General features: G+C 39.0%; 1 protein-coding gene across 8 annotated transcripts in view; it reads right to left on the bottom strand.

The window, feature by feature from the left end:
* The window catches only part of acacb (acetyl-CoA carboxylase beta), a 30,634-nt gene that overhangs the window by 6,977 nt on the left and 9,515 nt on the right, over nt 1-14,142 (bottom strand). For 6 of the 8 annotated variants that reach the window (XR_008906488.1, XM_056746012.1, XM_056746010.1 and 3 more), the window contains 31 exons: nt 13,895-14,104; nt 13,534-13,704; nt 13,247-13,408; nt 12,877-13,040; nt 12,615-12,765; nt 12,349-12,452; nt 12,178-12,259; nt 11,926-12,071; nt 11,655-11,805; nt 11,446-11,580; nt 11,212-11,358; nt 10,916-11,104; nt 9,625-9,725; nt 9,423-9,511; nt 9,156-9,280; nt 8,934-9,047; nt 8,394-8,507; nt 8,221-8,310; nt 8,017-8,135; nt 7,162-7,203; nt 3,776-3,799; nt 2,914-3,051; nt 2,708-2,807; nt 2,199-2,306; nt 2,064-2,120; nt 1,931-1,972; nt 1,628-1,843; nt 1,290-1,445; nt 980-1,183; nt 229-384; nt 12-134 (listed from right to left, as the gene is read on the bottom strand). Coding sequence is in view for 7 of the 8 variants with exons in the window: in XM_056746012.1 (XP_056601990.1) it covers nt 12-134; nt 229-384; nt 980-1,183; nt 1,290-1,445; nt 1,628-1,843; nt 1,931-1,972; nt 2,064-2,120; nt 2,199-2,306; nt 2,708-2,807; nt 2,914-3,051; nt 3,776-3,799; nt 7,162-7,203; nt 8,017-8,135; nt 8,221-8,310; nt 8,394-8,507; nt 8,934-9,047; nt 9,156-9,280; nt 9,423-9,511; nt 9,625-9,725; nt 10,916-11,104; nt 11,212-11,358; nt 11,446-11,580; nt 11,655-11,805; nt 11,926-12,071; nt 12,178-12,259; nt 12,349-12,452; nt 12,615-12,765; nt 12,877-13,040; nt 13,247-13,408; nt 13,534-13,704; nt 13,895-14,104 (3,930 nt within the window). In the remaining variant the exon portion in view is untranslated. The remainder of the gene's footprint in view (nt 1-11; nt 135-228; nt 385-979; nt 1,184-1,289; nt 1,446-1,627; nt 1,844-1,930; nt 1,973-2,063; nt 2,121-2,198; nt 2,307-2,707; nt 2,808-2,913; nt 3,052-3,775; nt 3,800-7,161; nt 7,204-8,016; nt 8,136-8,220; nt 8,311-8,393; nt 8,508-8,933; nt 9,048-9,155; nt 9,281-9,422; nt 9,512-9,624; nt 9,726-10,915; nt 11,105-11,211; nt 11,359-11,445; nt 11,581-11,654; nt 11,806-11,925; nt 12,072-12,177; nt 12,260-12,348; nt 12,453-12,614; nt 12,766-12,876; nt 13,041-13,246; nt 13,409-13,533; nt 13,705-13,894; nt 14,105-14,142) is intronic. The other 2 variants (XM_056746013.1, XM_056746015.1) reach the window with 2 other exon arrangements.

Raw genomic sequence — 14,142 nt, forward strand, 5'->3', positions numbered from 1 at the left:
GTTCTTCGCACCTCATTGTCTCCAGGCAGTCTGTTCATCTGCACGAGACTGCCTTGAGAATCCAGGACCAGCTCATTACACATCAACACATCTTGTGGGTAACTGTCTCCTGGTCCCCAAAGCTTAAACAAAGCCTAATGGCAGAAAACATAACGAGTCGAACAAATTCATGAACTGCTCTCAAAGTATTAAAGCATCCGTGCGAGTAAGTAACTTAAGTCGCCTCACCTGTCTGAACATCTCAGGGAAGTCATAGACGTATGTGGTGCCTAGGGTCTGAGCCTGAAAGCGTTTGGCCTGGAGCAGATCTTTAGTGACATACGGCGTGTTGATGAGCATGCCATGCAGTGGACCTTGTTTGTCTCCGTATGACTGAAACATGATCTTCAGAACAAGGATACATACATACATGTTTACATGTAAACAAACACAGTAGCTAAGAAACTAACTGTGATTTATACAATGAAAATGCTAGCAAGCTACCATCAGGAGGCAGCTAGTTGTGAGAGAAAATATGTTTGCCCCCCATGACTAGGACATAATTCCTAAACCTCCTTGATATGAGTCAGTAGTCACAGGGGTGCAGTAGTAGCCGGGGTGCTGCTTTAGAATTTTTACTTAAAATGAATATCCCTCATAGGAATTTATAGTATATATATTTTACCTGTGCTTCTCCCTCCTTTATCTTAAATATGTGCTTCTCAGTGATAGACACTGTGTGTGTGTGTGTGTGTGTGTGTGCGTGTGTCTGTGCTCGTTTGTGTGGGTGTCTGTGTGTTGGTGAGTGTGCATATTGTTTGTGGAGTGTTCAGTGTGTTTGAATCGGTGTGTGTGTCTGTTTTCTGTGTTTTCACCTTTTTCGTTTTTGCTTTTATAACTTAAATGTTTTGCTTATAGTAAATATGTTTCATGTACTATATAACAATGAAAATTGTAAAAAGGGCTTTATACATAAAGTGGACTCGACTTGACATGGTACCTGTCCAGTAGTGGAGTCAGTGACCTCCTTGTACAGGCTGATGTCAAGATAGTATCCGGATTCATTAGTGAGGAAGAGGCGGACGGGAATGGCGTCGCCGGTGGTGGTGAGGCGGATGTTGATCTTCAGTTCAGCCTGGAGCACACGCAGCTTCCACAGACGACTGCCGTACCGCATGACCATGGAACGGACAGACTCTTCTATCTACAGGGTGAGAGAAGATACCCCGTGAGCAGCATGCAGAATATACAGATTTAATATAATCAAGAATCAGATGAACAGGTTTATTGTGTTTTTTCGGGGAACTAGCCTTAGAGGGGTCCATGTTAACTGTGGGCACAAAGTTAAGGAAGATGTGGTTGCAGTCGGTACGAGTGAGTGGGTTACTAAAAGCCACCTCTAGCTCATCCATCGCCTCTAGCAACAACCTCTCTCCTTCATTCTGAAGGTATTCGAATGACGCCTCCTACCAAGAAAAAGTTAAAAGTGTTTAATGGATTAAAAATCATCTTTTATTCGGTTTGGTCTCTAGCAATTGTTAAAACATTGTTTAGCACATCTCACCCTCGATTTGGATAAAAGCATAAATGTAAGATCTATCTAAACGTGACATAATGTTTCAAATTGTCTTTCAGGGATGCTGGTTACCTTGGTGATGAGGTCAGAGTGCCGGATGATGGCTCTGATGAAGAAACGATAGTCTGTGACCTCGGCCCCCTCCTCCACACGGGCAGCACCCAGGTACAACTGCATTCTGTGGTTGGCGCAGGGCACGGCCGTCAGGTCGAAATTACGCATGCGGTTGAGCTCAAGCTGGAACGCCAGAGCCGGCTCCAGATTACGATAGATTCTGTCCTCTTGGAACTAGAGAGAACAGAAAAATGGCAGTGTTTCTCTTCCAACAAATAACAAGTTAGAATTTATGTTTCAAATATCAAAAGCATCACTCACTTCATCTCTGGCCCTGAAGGTAAAGTACTTCGGGAACTCTCGCTGAGTGGAAAAATGAAACAATTTAATTTAAATCTCTGACTTTCTATTTTTTTCAAAAAGGCTATACACAATTGTCTATATTTGCATTCACCTTTTGTGCAATTAAAAACGTGATTCTTCTGATTCCATACTCATGCAGCAGATTTTTCTGAAGGACAAAGAGAACAAAGTTACTAAACACTACACGCAGGTAAAAGTGCAGCAGCATTGTGTTTCGATATCTTACTTTAGACTGAGCAAAGGTTGTAAACGCTGAAACAAGAGCGTCATCATCTTCAGTGTCAGCTTGTTTGATTGACACATTAATGATGTGTATGGGGTTTTCCTTCATGTTCTGAAACAGAGAGATACAAGATCTAAACTGCAACGCATAAAATATGATTTGTGAATTAATCTAAAAAAGGATTAAAACATAATTCAAAGGTTTATTTTTAAATGTATTAGATATAATATATGTTTTTTGTTTATTAGTTAATCTCCGGTCTGTGTTATAATGTAAGAATTTATTTTAGATTCAATTTAGATTCAAATTAATTTATCAATATTGTATTGTGTGTTCATCCTATTAAATCAAATTAAATCAAACTCAACAGTCATTAATTCTTTGTAAAGGTCTACCGGAGCTTAAGTTTGGGCCAGATAACGTTTCTTCACGTTGTTGACGATGATAAAAAAGGAATTTAATGATTTTAATATAAAGAATGTTTGGTTCAAAGCGTTTTCTCTATTTCTCACCTTACAGCTATCCTCATCAGAGAAGCTGGAAAAAGTCTCTGAAAACAGAGAACTCTCGCACGGTGGATCAGCAAAGCAGAAAATCACTTCATCAAAACACCTACAACACAAATCAAATTTTACAATATCAGACCCTCATATATTCCCTAAATATGACCCTTCATTAATGCAAATATTTTTATTATCATAAGAAATAGGGACTCTACCTTTTGAAATGGTCAAAACTATTAAAGGCAACCATTGCTCCCATTCTCTGACATGGGGGCGACAGCGCCCCCTCCAGGAAGAGCTCACTGCCTTGTCGACGCATTGACTCCCCTGAACCGCTTACAGGAACAGAAACTCTGAGAGGAGAGGATAAACACACGTGTGTGCGTTTGTGAGTGAAACATTAAGCATACAAACAGAGATAATTATGGGTATCAATTAAGTACACTAAGAGTCCATCAATAATATTGTTGTGCTGACATTAAAAGTACTAGAACTGACAAATATCCCGCGTTTACATTCCCTGTCTGAACAAATACAGTCATTTTAAAGTCTGACAGGCAAGCATGATACAAACATAAATTTTGCTGTTTTGGGAATTATGAATTGATTGTAATCACATTTTTAGGCAATGGTGAGCTTTTAAATGTCTCAAATTAGCTTTGTTAAATTATCTGAGAAATGAAATCCAAATTTCAATGATGTTCCCTTTAAAGTTTAAAGGGACATTCTTACATCATTTAGTTATCATCATGTCTTTCCAAACCTGTATGACTTTCTTGCTTCTGGAAACCAAACCAAACAAACACTGGCCCCCTCTGACTTCCATTATATGGACACAAAACCACGGATACATTTCACAAAATATCTTCTTTTTGTACCACAGAAGGAAAAAGTCATAAACAGGTTTTAAACGACGCGAGGGTAAATAAATTATAACAGAATTTTTATTTAACCATTTCTTTAAAGGTTGCATTTCGTATTTCAATTATTAAATGGATGCATTGGGCATGCACAGCTGCACACATATGCGGTACTGTACACACAGCTGACTGCTTGGCAGCGAGGACTGTACTCTACCTGTTCAAAGTAGGACTGCTCCCTCTGAAATAAGAGCAGGTGAATGTTAGCATGGGTCTGTGAGGTCCTGTTTTGGATCTCTTTCTAGCATGATTACGTAAGTACATTATCTTAGTAGTCAACTGTTACCGTTAGGCTAAAAGAACAATGGAAAACAAACCAAATGAGAAGTGATTAATAAGCCAATATAACTGTAAAATAATTATGTTAAAGCATCCAAAGACAAGATCGATAATAAACTGTTATAAAGAAAAAAACAGGAATGTGATGTTGTGTGATAAACCAAACTGCTGTGACTTGTAGCTTAACATATTTTAGGTAGGAAGAAAAAACAATTAGATTTTAGATGAACTATAAACTGCTCTTCAAGTCAACATGAACCGGCATTCACAATTCGTTTTACTTCTGTGTTGTGACATTTCAGAGCAAAACATGAAAATAATACAGGTTTTCAAAATTTGCGATGTAAGGGAACCCCTAAATATGATGAATCTTTTGTGGGGACCGCCTTCCTAAAACACATGCTCATCTACACTCACCTAAAGGATTATTAGGAACACCATACTAATACTGTGTTTGACCCCCTTTCGCCTTCAGAACTGCCTTAATTCTACGTGGCATTGATTCAACAAGGTGATGAAAGCATTCTTTAGAAATCTTGGCCCATATTGATAGGATAGCATCTTGCAGTTGATGGAGATTTGTGGGATGCACGAAGCTCCCGTTCCACCACATCCCAAAGATGCTCTATTGGGTTTAGATCTGGTGACTGTGGGGGCCATTTTAGTGCAGTGAACTCATTGTCATGTTCAAGAAACCAATTTGAAATGATTCGAGCTTTGTGACATGGTGCATTATCCTGCTGGAAGTAGCCATCAGAGGATGGGTTCATGGTGGTCATAAAGGGATGGACATGGTCAGAAATCAATGCTCAGGTAGGCCGTGGCATTTAAACGATGCCCAATCGGGACTAAGGGGCCTAAAGTGTGCCAAGAAAACATCCCCCACACCATTACACCACCACCATAATTACTTAAATGAGAAATTGAACAGGTGTTCCTAATAATCATTTAGGTGCGTGTATATATATTTTGTATAAAGACACTTTTAAGCTGTGTAAAACAAATGATAAGTATGATATTGTAAAGACAACATAGGCTATTAAATAATTGGCTAAGAGAACGGAACAAATTTTAATTCAATGTATTTGTAGTGTTTCAAAGACTACTTTACAAAGCCCAGTGAATGAAATAAAGAGAACTGTAGTGAGGAATCTACTGCTTAAGAGAGGTGGAGTGGATTTTTGTCTATAGTTCATTTCAATAAAAATGCAAATGCTGTAAATTTTTATGTCTACATGTCATTTCAACTTTATTTTAAATCCTCTAGTGATGAAACCTTTCAACAAGTTGATCTTTTTAAATACGTTTTATTGTTAAAAGCCCAACACAGTAAGGCAGATGAGGTTACACGCTAGTTTGCATATCAGTGATGTCATCACATAGTATCTGACAAGCTAAGCCCTTCAGGTCTGCTTCATATCTCTACTTTATGAGCTGTCATTTACATTATTATATTAAAACAATACACCCAAATGCAAAATATATAAGTTCTTAATTACTTATTTTCTATTTCTGTTGGCAGAAAAAAAAAACGATGTAATAGTGAGTGAACTAGACCACTTAAAACTACACACCAGCAGTCACTTTCAACAGCTAAATTCCGTCTGTGTACATGTTTATGCGTCCATACAGTCATCGCGTATTTAATAAAAAAAATCAAACAAGGTCAATAAGTGATAAGTTCTTGGAAACACTGTTTGCACATGCATATTTCATTCATGCATCAGTGCGGTCTGAACTGAATGTCCTACTTCTCGCATCCGTTCACTGAACAGAGTAGACACAGAATAGGGCTTTTCCTAATAACCTACCCCTGGTTATTCTAGACCCCAGGCAAACAGAATCCTGGGATATCTGTTTCACGTTTCATACTGCTTATAATTGACCAGGGGTAAAGAGATAACCCTGACTATTTGTAACCTGATGTTTAACACTGTATATCACTAAACCCTGGGTTAACATTCTTATTTGCATATTTGCGGTGTCAACAGTCATGATTGCATATACTGCAGAGTCAAACTGAATGAATGAAAATAGTGTGTGGTAGGTTCGTTTACCCGGGGTTAAAATCAGGGTTTTGAATGAAGATAACCCAGGGTTAAGTGCAGTATGAAAAGCCCTAGAGGCGGTGATGCACTGGGAAAGCAAAAATTCGCTATCGCCGTGCAGTAGAAGTGAAGCAGAATGTTTCGCCAAGTTGCCAAAGATTCAGAAAGTAGCTAGATTTGTCGCTAGTCGCTTTTTGAACACAAACCAGCATACATATTCAATAGGGATATTGGTAAGCCTGTACTTGTGAAGGTAAGGGCACTCATTCAATGCAAACATGTTTGTGTGTGTACTGTTTGTTCATTTTAGTAACTTATACTGTATGTCGGTGAGCTGCGTTTCGAACATTGAGTCGCTGTTTTACATGCAAGCTGCTCCAGTCAGTCTTGTACGATGCTCTTCAGTACATTCCAAGTAAAGCATTCAAGTGCGCTGGCGGTTAAATACATTTTGATGGAGGAAATCACAAACCCGGTAATGTGAAATACATTTCTAATACTGTCAGTTGTGATTAAACTTTAGATTTATTTCTAGATATCATTAATGTAGCCATGGTTCTCTGCCTGGTAAATTTGGAGAGAGTCCAAATATCTAAATATCCAAATAATTTACCTAAACCCTAAGAACTATTGAAACGTCTGTTATTTATTCAAATAAAATAGTCAATCAGTGAATTAAGGTTGACGAGGGTTAAAAAGAGATAGAAAGGTGACTGGCTTGAACTACTGGTCATATTCCCAAATCACTCCTAAACAATTTTTCCTGTGTGACGGGGGGCAATCTCCTACTGAAAGAGACCAGTGCCACCAGGGAACATCAATGCCATAGAGGGCTGCAAGTGGAACATATTTGCTCTATCACAGGCTTTTTAAAAATAACAAGAACATTTATTTTAAGCTTATGAAGAACAGATAAGTAAAACTGGATAAAATACTTCATTGTTGAATCTTAAAATCTTAAAATGCAACAGTCACATATTTTTCTTTTTAATACGCAAAGCAAGTTAATCAGTAACTGAAATCTGGGGTCAATGTGATGCTGTGAAATCTCTTGTGCTGTACTCCATTCCAACCAACTGACACTACAGCTTAGTACAAGAAACCCAAACCAGGCATTCAGCCCAAGGGGGGAGTTAGCAATGTGGGATAGCTAGTGTTTTCATCACTCTGTTATGGAACACATAAGAGGGATGCTAAGAAACAGATAAGGTATTACGTGGGTTTGGACTTGGGTTGGCTCGGTGTGACGGTAGTGTCTCTTTCAGGAGAGAAGTATAAAAACAATAAAAATAGAAGCCTACGTGCAAAAATGTAGTACAAGGTTGTACGTTTTTAAAGGGATGGTTCAACCAGAAATAGAAAATTCTGTCATCATTTACTCAGCCTCAAGCTGTATAAAGCTGTATAAATTTCTTTGCTCTGATAAACACAAATGATATTTGAAAAAATGTTAGGAACTGAGATTTCTGGGGCACCATTGACTACCATAATAGTAAAAAATGATGTGGTAATCATAGGTGCACCAGAACTGTTTCTTCACCAAAATTCTTTAAAATATCACCTTTGGTGTTCCACAGAACAAAAAAAATGCTACAAATTATTTTCTACTATGTAAGTCAATGGCGCCCCAGAACTGCTGGTTGCTAACATTCTCCCAAATATCTTTCAGTGTGTTCAACCGAACAAAGAAATGTATATACAGTAGGTTTGGAACAACTTGAGGGTGAGTATTTCATGATATAATTCTATCCCTTTAAGTATACGACAATGAGTGCCTTCATATTTTAAACATAATGGTGATGATACCTATCCATAATCAGCTGCTTCTAGGTGTGCAAGAACCAGCATCACCAGTTGTTCTATTAAATAAAAAACTTCATTTCAGAGAAAAATCGCTCTGAATAATCTGATTTGGGCTCGCCTAAATTATTTCTATGAGCATTGTTTAAGACACCATCTTGCAATTGGAACCTTTCATTAATTTAAATCTGTCTGCCAACTACAACCACCCACACGTGTAAGCATTGTTCAAAATAGAAAGATCCACTTTATTAGATAGAAAGTGCTTTACCTGTTTGGGTGGGATGATGGTAACATGAACTGGAAGTCCACTGCGCACGTCCCATCCTGTAGCTGATGATGCTGTAGGCTGTTCAGCTCGTAAGCGATGTAGCCCCTTCGGACGTACACCTGAGGAATTACGCACACTTGACATGACGTCCTGATCATACACCACACCACTGAGCAGCTGGGTAAATTTTTGAGCTCTACTGACCTCTAAGGCAGCCATGCAAACCACCCGGTTGATGTGATAGAAGAAGCTGGGCAAGACATCAAAGATGGAGGTCTCAGATAGGATTAGTTTCTTCAAGGAGAGGATTTGTGATTGTTATATTTTAAAGCAGGTAAACGTTCAGAACAACTGAAGAAAATAACAGGATGCTCTACCTTGAGGTTCTCGGGACAGAACTGATGTCCATACATATCAATAGCTGATAAAAAGATGGATTCCACCTGGTTATGTCGCAGTTCATATGAGGGTAAATGAGAGGCGATCAACACCTGAGAATAAAAAAATAAAACAAAAGTAATAAAATGCATTTTTAAATACATAATAAATTAATGAATTTATATCTTAAAACAATACATTTTATTTTTTCCTATTAAGCGAATCTTTATTTAGTTAGACAATTTTTATTCAATCTCAGATTGACAGTTGAACCAAACAATATGTTAAAAATGTATTTAATAGTCACACTGGATTCATTCTGTATGCATCTTATTTTAATACTTATTTTAGTTTCAATTTTATGCACATTTGTACTATAGTGCAACCTGGTCCATACTGCAAATTTTGTCATCCATTTACAATTTACTGCTAATAAATGTATGCATTTATGCTATATCATTCGCAGTCAAAAAAGCATGAGTAGAATAATACTCTATTCATAAAATCTACACGTAAAAGGTCAAAGGTTCAGTTCATACCTGTCTTGCCCGGAGAGCCACTTTCGAGTTATCCATTTTATTGAGTTGTGTGAGCTCATTCAGAATCACCATGAGCTCGTCAGCAAGAGTCGGGTCCCGTCCACACAACTGGTCCTGAATAATGTCACACCTGTCATTAACACTCCAGACATACTTCCAGTTTTCAGATCAAATGCCAAAGGCATAACACACTATACAACAAAGAATTGTTAAGGATCTTACTATGAGCATGATGACTAGAATATTCTTCTTGGACACCTGAGAGTGGGAGAAGATGCACTCCAATACTGGAGTCATATCAGGCTTATATTTCTCTCTGAGGTTGATCACACATTTATCATAGTGTGCTGATGGGAAAGAGAACTTTTTATATTTACAAATCTTTTTTTTTACGAAAAGCATGTTGGTAGATTTGTATTATTACATTAGAGCTGATATTTAAAACCAATAAAATGCAGATATCATCTTTGTTGCTCTGTAATTATTTACCTTGCTGAAATTGCATCTCCACCTGCAGGTAACGTTTCAGCAGATCCAGCACTACAGATTTCATATAACCTCTAATGCCACTGCGGTACCTGAACAACAAACAGGGACATAATGACTGGTCATATTCTGGTCGACAAGTCTTATGTTTTGTCTGGTAAAATCTGCCTGAGCTCTTTAAGGTCCAACATCTGTCAAATCTCACCTCTGCACTAACTGAACGATACTTTGAGTGTTCATGAAGAAAACCTCACGATCACCTTTTCTCTGGAGTGTGGCTGCGTGGCTGTCCAAGATATTTGCTATCTGGAGGAAAATATTGATAAAATGATCAAAATTACTGAATTAAATGGACTAAAGCTTAGGTATTTTTCTGCAATAACAATGAATCAAACGGAGCAAATTTGTGACCCTGGACAACCAGTCTAATGTGTAAATTTTTAGAAATTTAGATTTTTACATAATTTGAAAGCTGAATAATTAAGCTTTCTATTGATGTATAGGTTATTAGGATATGAACATATCTGGCGGAGATATAACCGTTTAAAACTCTGGAATCTGAGGGTGCAAAATAATCAAAATATTGAGAAAATTGCCTGTGAAGTTGTTAATAAGAGGCACTGTTACTGGCCATCCACTCACAAAAATAAGGTTTTGATATATTTAGCATATGGAATTAAAAATATCTTCATGGAACATGATCTTTACTTAATATCCTAATGATTCTTGGCATAAAAGAAAAATCGATAATTTTGACCCATACATTGTATTTTTGACTTTAAAAATATTCCCTTGCTACTTAAGACTGTTTGTGATCCAGGGTCACATATAGTTGTAGTAACAGTTGCTTTCAGTTTTATTTCAGTCTAAGTTTTTTATTAGCTTGTATTAATATGTATATATATATATTATATTATATTATTAGATTCATTTTTGCAATTGTGCTTTTGTCATTTTATTATTTATTTGTTTATATTTTTATATTGCTAAGCACGGATGTCCCAGGGGTTTTATACTGCCCCGTGTTCATTGTTTTAACTGTTATGCACCATAAGTGCCAAGTGACTTGCGTGACCTGCCTTATCCCCTGTGCTACCCACTTGAAGGGTGCAATCCACAGTTTGAGAACCCAAACCTCTGACCTAAAGGTCCATGCATCGCACATCATGGCCACTTTGCAGAGGTAAGGGATATTTCTTCATTTTACATTTTCTATTTAAAGCATTGCAATATTTTGCAAATGTGTATCGTATCGAAATATATAGCAATATGTTGTATCGTGTCCCATCTATCGTGATATGTATCGTATCGGGAGACAATTGCCAATACACAGCCCTCACGCTTTATCCAATACCCAATAAAAAAACATGCTGTTCAACTTTGAAAAATCAGTATTTACTTATTTTAAAAGAACATTGTTTCCCATTTCATGAAAAACAATGAATCTGGACATCCAAGGTGTCAAAAACACAGTGACGATTTATTTCATCACTCACCCTTTGGCTGGGGAACTGACAAAGCACAGAAGTAATGTTACTGGCGTACTGTGCCATGACCTTTCGGATTGACTTCTCTACAGTGATGGGTATGCGGCCTCCCACACTGGTCATGATCTCCTGGAGTTCAAGAAGAGGCAGCGACGGATCCCTGAGGGACATCATCAGCGTGTCGACCCACTTCTTCAGCTGTACAGAGATAGGAACGGTTACGTCTACATAAGGCATCCTGTTGTGCCAGACTTTAATCTGTTACCGTACTGTTTTAAGATTCATGTTTGGTTTAGTGTTCTCACTTTATCACTGAAGTATGGCTCTGGTAGACAGTACCCATCCATAATCTTCACCAGATTCTCCAGAACACTGTGGAACACCTGGTGAAGCTTCTCTCCTATAATAGGCAGAGGCTCCTGGGAAGGTAATGCTTCTGTGTTCGGCTTCACCTGAGAAAGAAGAATAAAGCTTTATGATTCACATCACACATTGTTGCACAAAGACAAAACAATGGAATCAAAGTTTCGCTAAACCACCTGCAGAATACAGCTGGGGTCATCCAGGTCCATGCGGGCCACCACACATCCGGGTTCCAACACTGTTCCAGGTCTCTTTATAAAGTGAACACAACCAGACTGCTTCACATGCAGTGTCATCACCATCTTCATAACCTGTCAAAACAAAAACAAATGTAAAGTTTGCTTCTCAATTCATATTTATCTACAAACGAATAAAACCATTTCACCTCAATCTCTGTGTAAGGCTGCCCTGCCAAAACATGAGAACCGTCAGAAACCACGTACTGCAACAGCTTGCCAGCAGAGGGCGACCTGAGCACCGTGGGGTCTCTCTCCTTCTCAAACACACACGTTTTGTTTCCCACTGTGACGCGGTAGCTATACATCACAAGACAGAAGAGCAAAAACTGTTAATACAACAGATCCACCCTGAGGATGTTTGCTAATGCTGTGCACCCCCAATAGAATTAAAAACACGCACACAAAAACTCCTCTAACCTGTCTATCTCCTCCTTCATGTAGGTTGTGTAACTGCTTCCACCATATGACAGAAGGAGACCACCGTCACTGAGCCTGTGGACGTCCACCTCAATATCTGACGCGTTCATGATGATGACGTATGTGGTGGGTGACTGGCGGGCCACCTACAGCACACACACACAATCAAACATATTAATATATATATACAGTCTATGTGTGCCATAAGTAGAAAGGTAAAAAAGGCCTTTAGGGAAAAAGATGTTACAATACCTTGAGGGAGTATTTGACTCCGTCGTAGATTAGATCAACATTCACTGTGTTGACCAGACTCACAGCCGGCAACACCTGACCCCTAAAACAGTCACAGATGCATTAAAACACAAAATGCTATAACAGTAGAGAGCTTCTTTAATGGTTTCTGGTAATGAGAAGTGACAATACCTCTCCAGTGAATGCAGAAACTCAGACATGCTCTCTCTGAAACTAGCATCAGCGACATGTAGAGCTCCACAGACTACACCTAGCGTGGTGTCCGGCCGCTCAGCCTGGAGAACATGCATGTACACAACATTAAATCTTAGGTCGCACTGCATTTACATTTGGTCAGCGCTTTTTTCAAAGTGAATTACAGGCAAGGTACAAACACGTATTATCAATCTCTACAATCTCTGCTCTGGCACTACTAACACCGGACGACTGTGCCCCACCTGTACTTTTTCTGCAATGAGTTGGTCCAGCCAGCTAGTATCGATGTCATTATTCCGAAAACTCTCGGTCTCCAGGAGTTTAATGAGATACTCCACAGTGGTTCGAAAGTCTCCCCTTATAGACAACTCTTTCATGGCCACCACCATGTTCCTGCAAGACATCACCACCAAGAATAATAATAAAAAAGGATCCAATAATGAGACGAGAGGAAAACAAGAATGAAAAGCCATGAAGCTAGTGTGTCGATCTCAATGGACTTACGAGATGGCCTCTTCTCTGTTCTCACCCCATGAGAAACAATGTCCAAACTGAGAGTCTGCGAACTCATGCAGGCCTCCCGTCGCTCCCACACTGAAGTATCCCCACACATTCTTACTGCTGCGGAAATTCAGCTCCTGAACCGTGCCTGAACTCGGCTTAAAACCCTTTCAAATGAAAACAGAATAGACAAACAAACTTAGTATTAACTGATTGTAGTATTCAAAAACTACGGCAATTTTGGAAATGCTGTTGCATGCCATGGTACATTATATATCATCGGTTTAAAAAACAAAAATAAAAACAAACAATGGAGCAACTTTTGTCCAAATATAAATGATTGATACAATTTCATCGTTTAATCATTTCTCACCTCATCTGGGTTCTCACTGGTGATGCGTGCAGCGATGACGTGCCCGCGTGGACAGGGAATGCACTCCGGGGAGTCAAAGTTGATGGGCGTGTCCCCCCAAGGACCTTCACCATACAAAACACGTACATCCTTAATTCTATAAAGTGGGATGCCCATGGCTATCTACACAGAGAGAGTACAAACATATATGACTTGAAGAACATTCAACAATTATAAATAAACATTTAAATAAACTATAAATACAAAAGAAGTTATAACAGGTCTACTAAACTATAACTTTGTTTTACCTGAAGCTGAGCAGCGGGTAAGTTGACGTCAGCGATCATCTCAGTGCAGGGATGTTCTACCTGCAGCCGTGGATTCAGCTCCAGGAAGTGGAAACTTCCGTCCTCGGAGAACAGATACTCCACCGTACCAGCGCTCACATAGCCCACCATTTTAGCCAGACGCACTGCATACTGACACACAAAGCACCAGTGAGACTTAAGGTTTCTTTATGAAGTCAATGCCCAAATGTGCATGTTGACATGCTTTTTCTTTAACTTATGTGACCACACGTACTACTACAATTAAAGAGTTTTTCATGTGATAAGCAGTTAAATAAAGGCTGTTTCAGATACATACATTTTTAATTGATCATATGCTCACCCGCTCCATTTGCTCAAAAGTGTTGGTGGAGGCGATGGTGGCAGGAGCTTCCTCTATGATCTTCTGATGGCGTCGCTGGATGGAGCAGTCTCTGCCGAACAGAGAGATGGCATTACCGTACTGGTCGGCTAAGATCTGCACCTCGAGGTGGCGGGCGTGCTGGGCCAGCTGCATGATGAAAATGGGGGAACCCGGCACCTCAGCCTGCACCTGCAGTCAAACACAAAAATCTGATCGTTCAAGAAACT

Source organism: Triplophysa dalaica, chromosome 4 (assembly GCF_015846415.1).
Source record: "Triplophysa dalaica isolate WHDGS20190420 chromosome 4, ASM1584641v1, whole genome shotgun sequence".
Classification (NCBI taxonomy): Eukaryota; Metazoa; Chordata; class Actinopteri; order Cypriniformes; family Nemacheilidae; genus Triplophysa; species Triplophysa dalaica.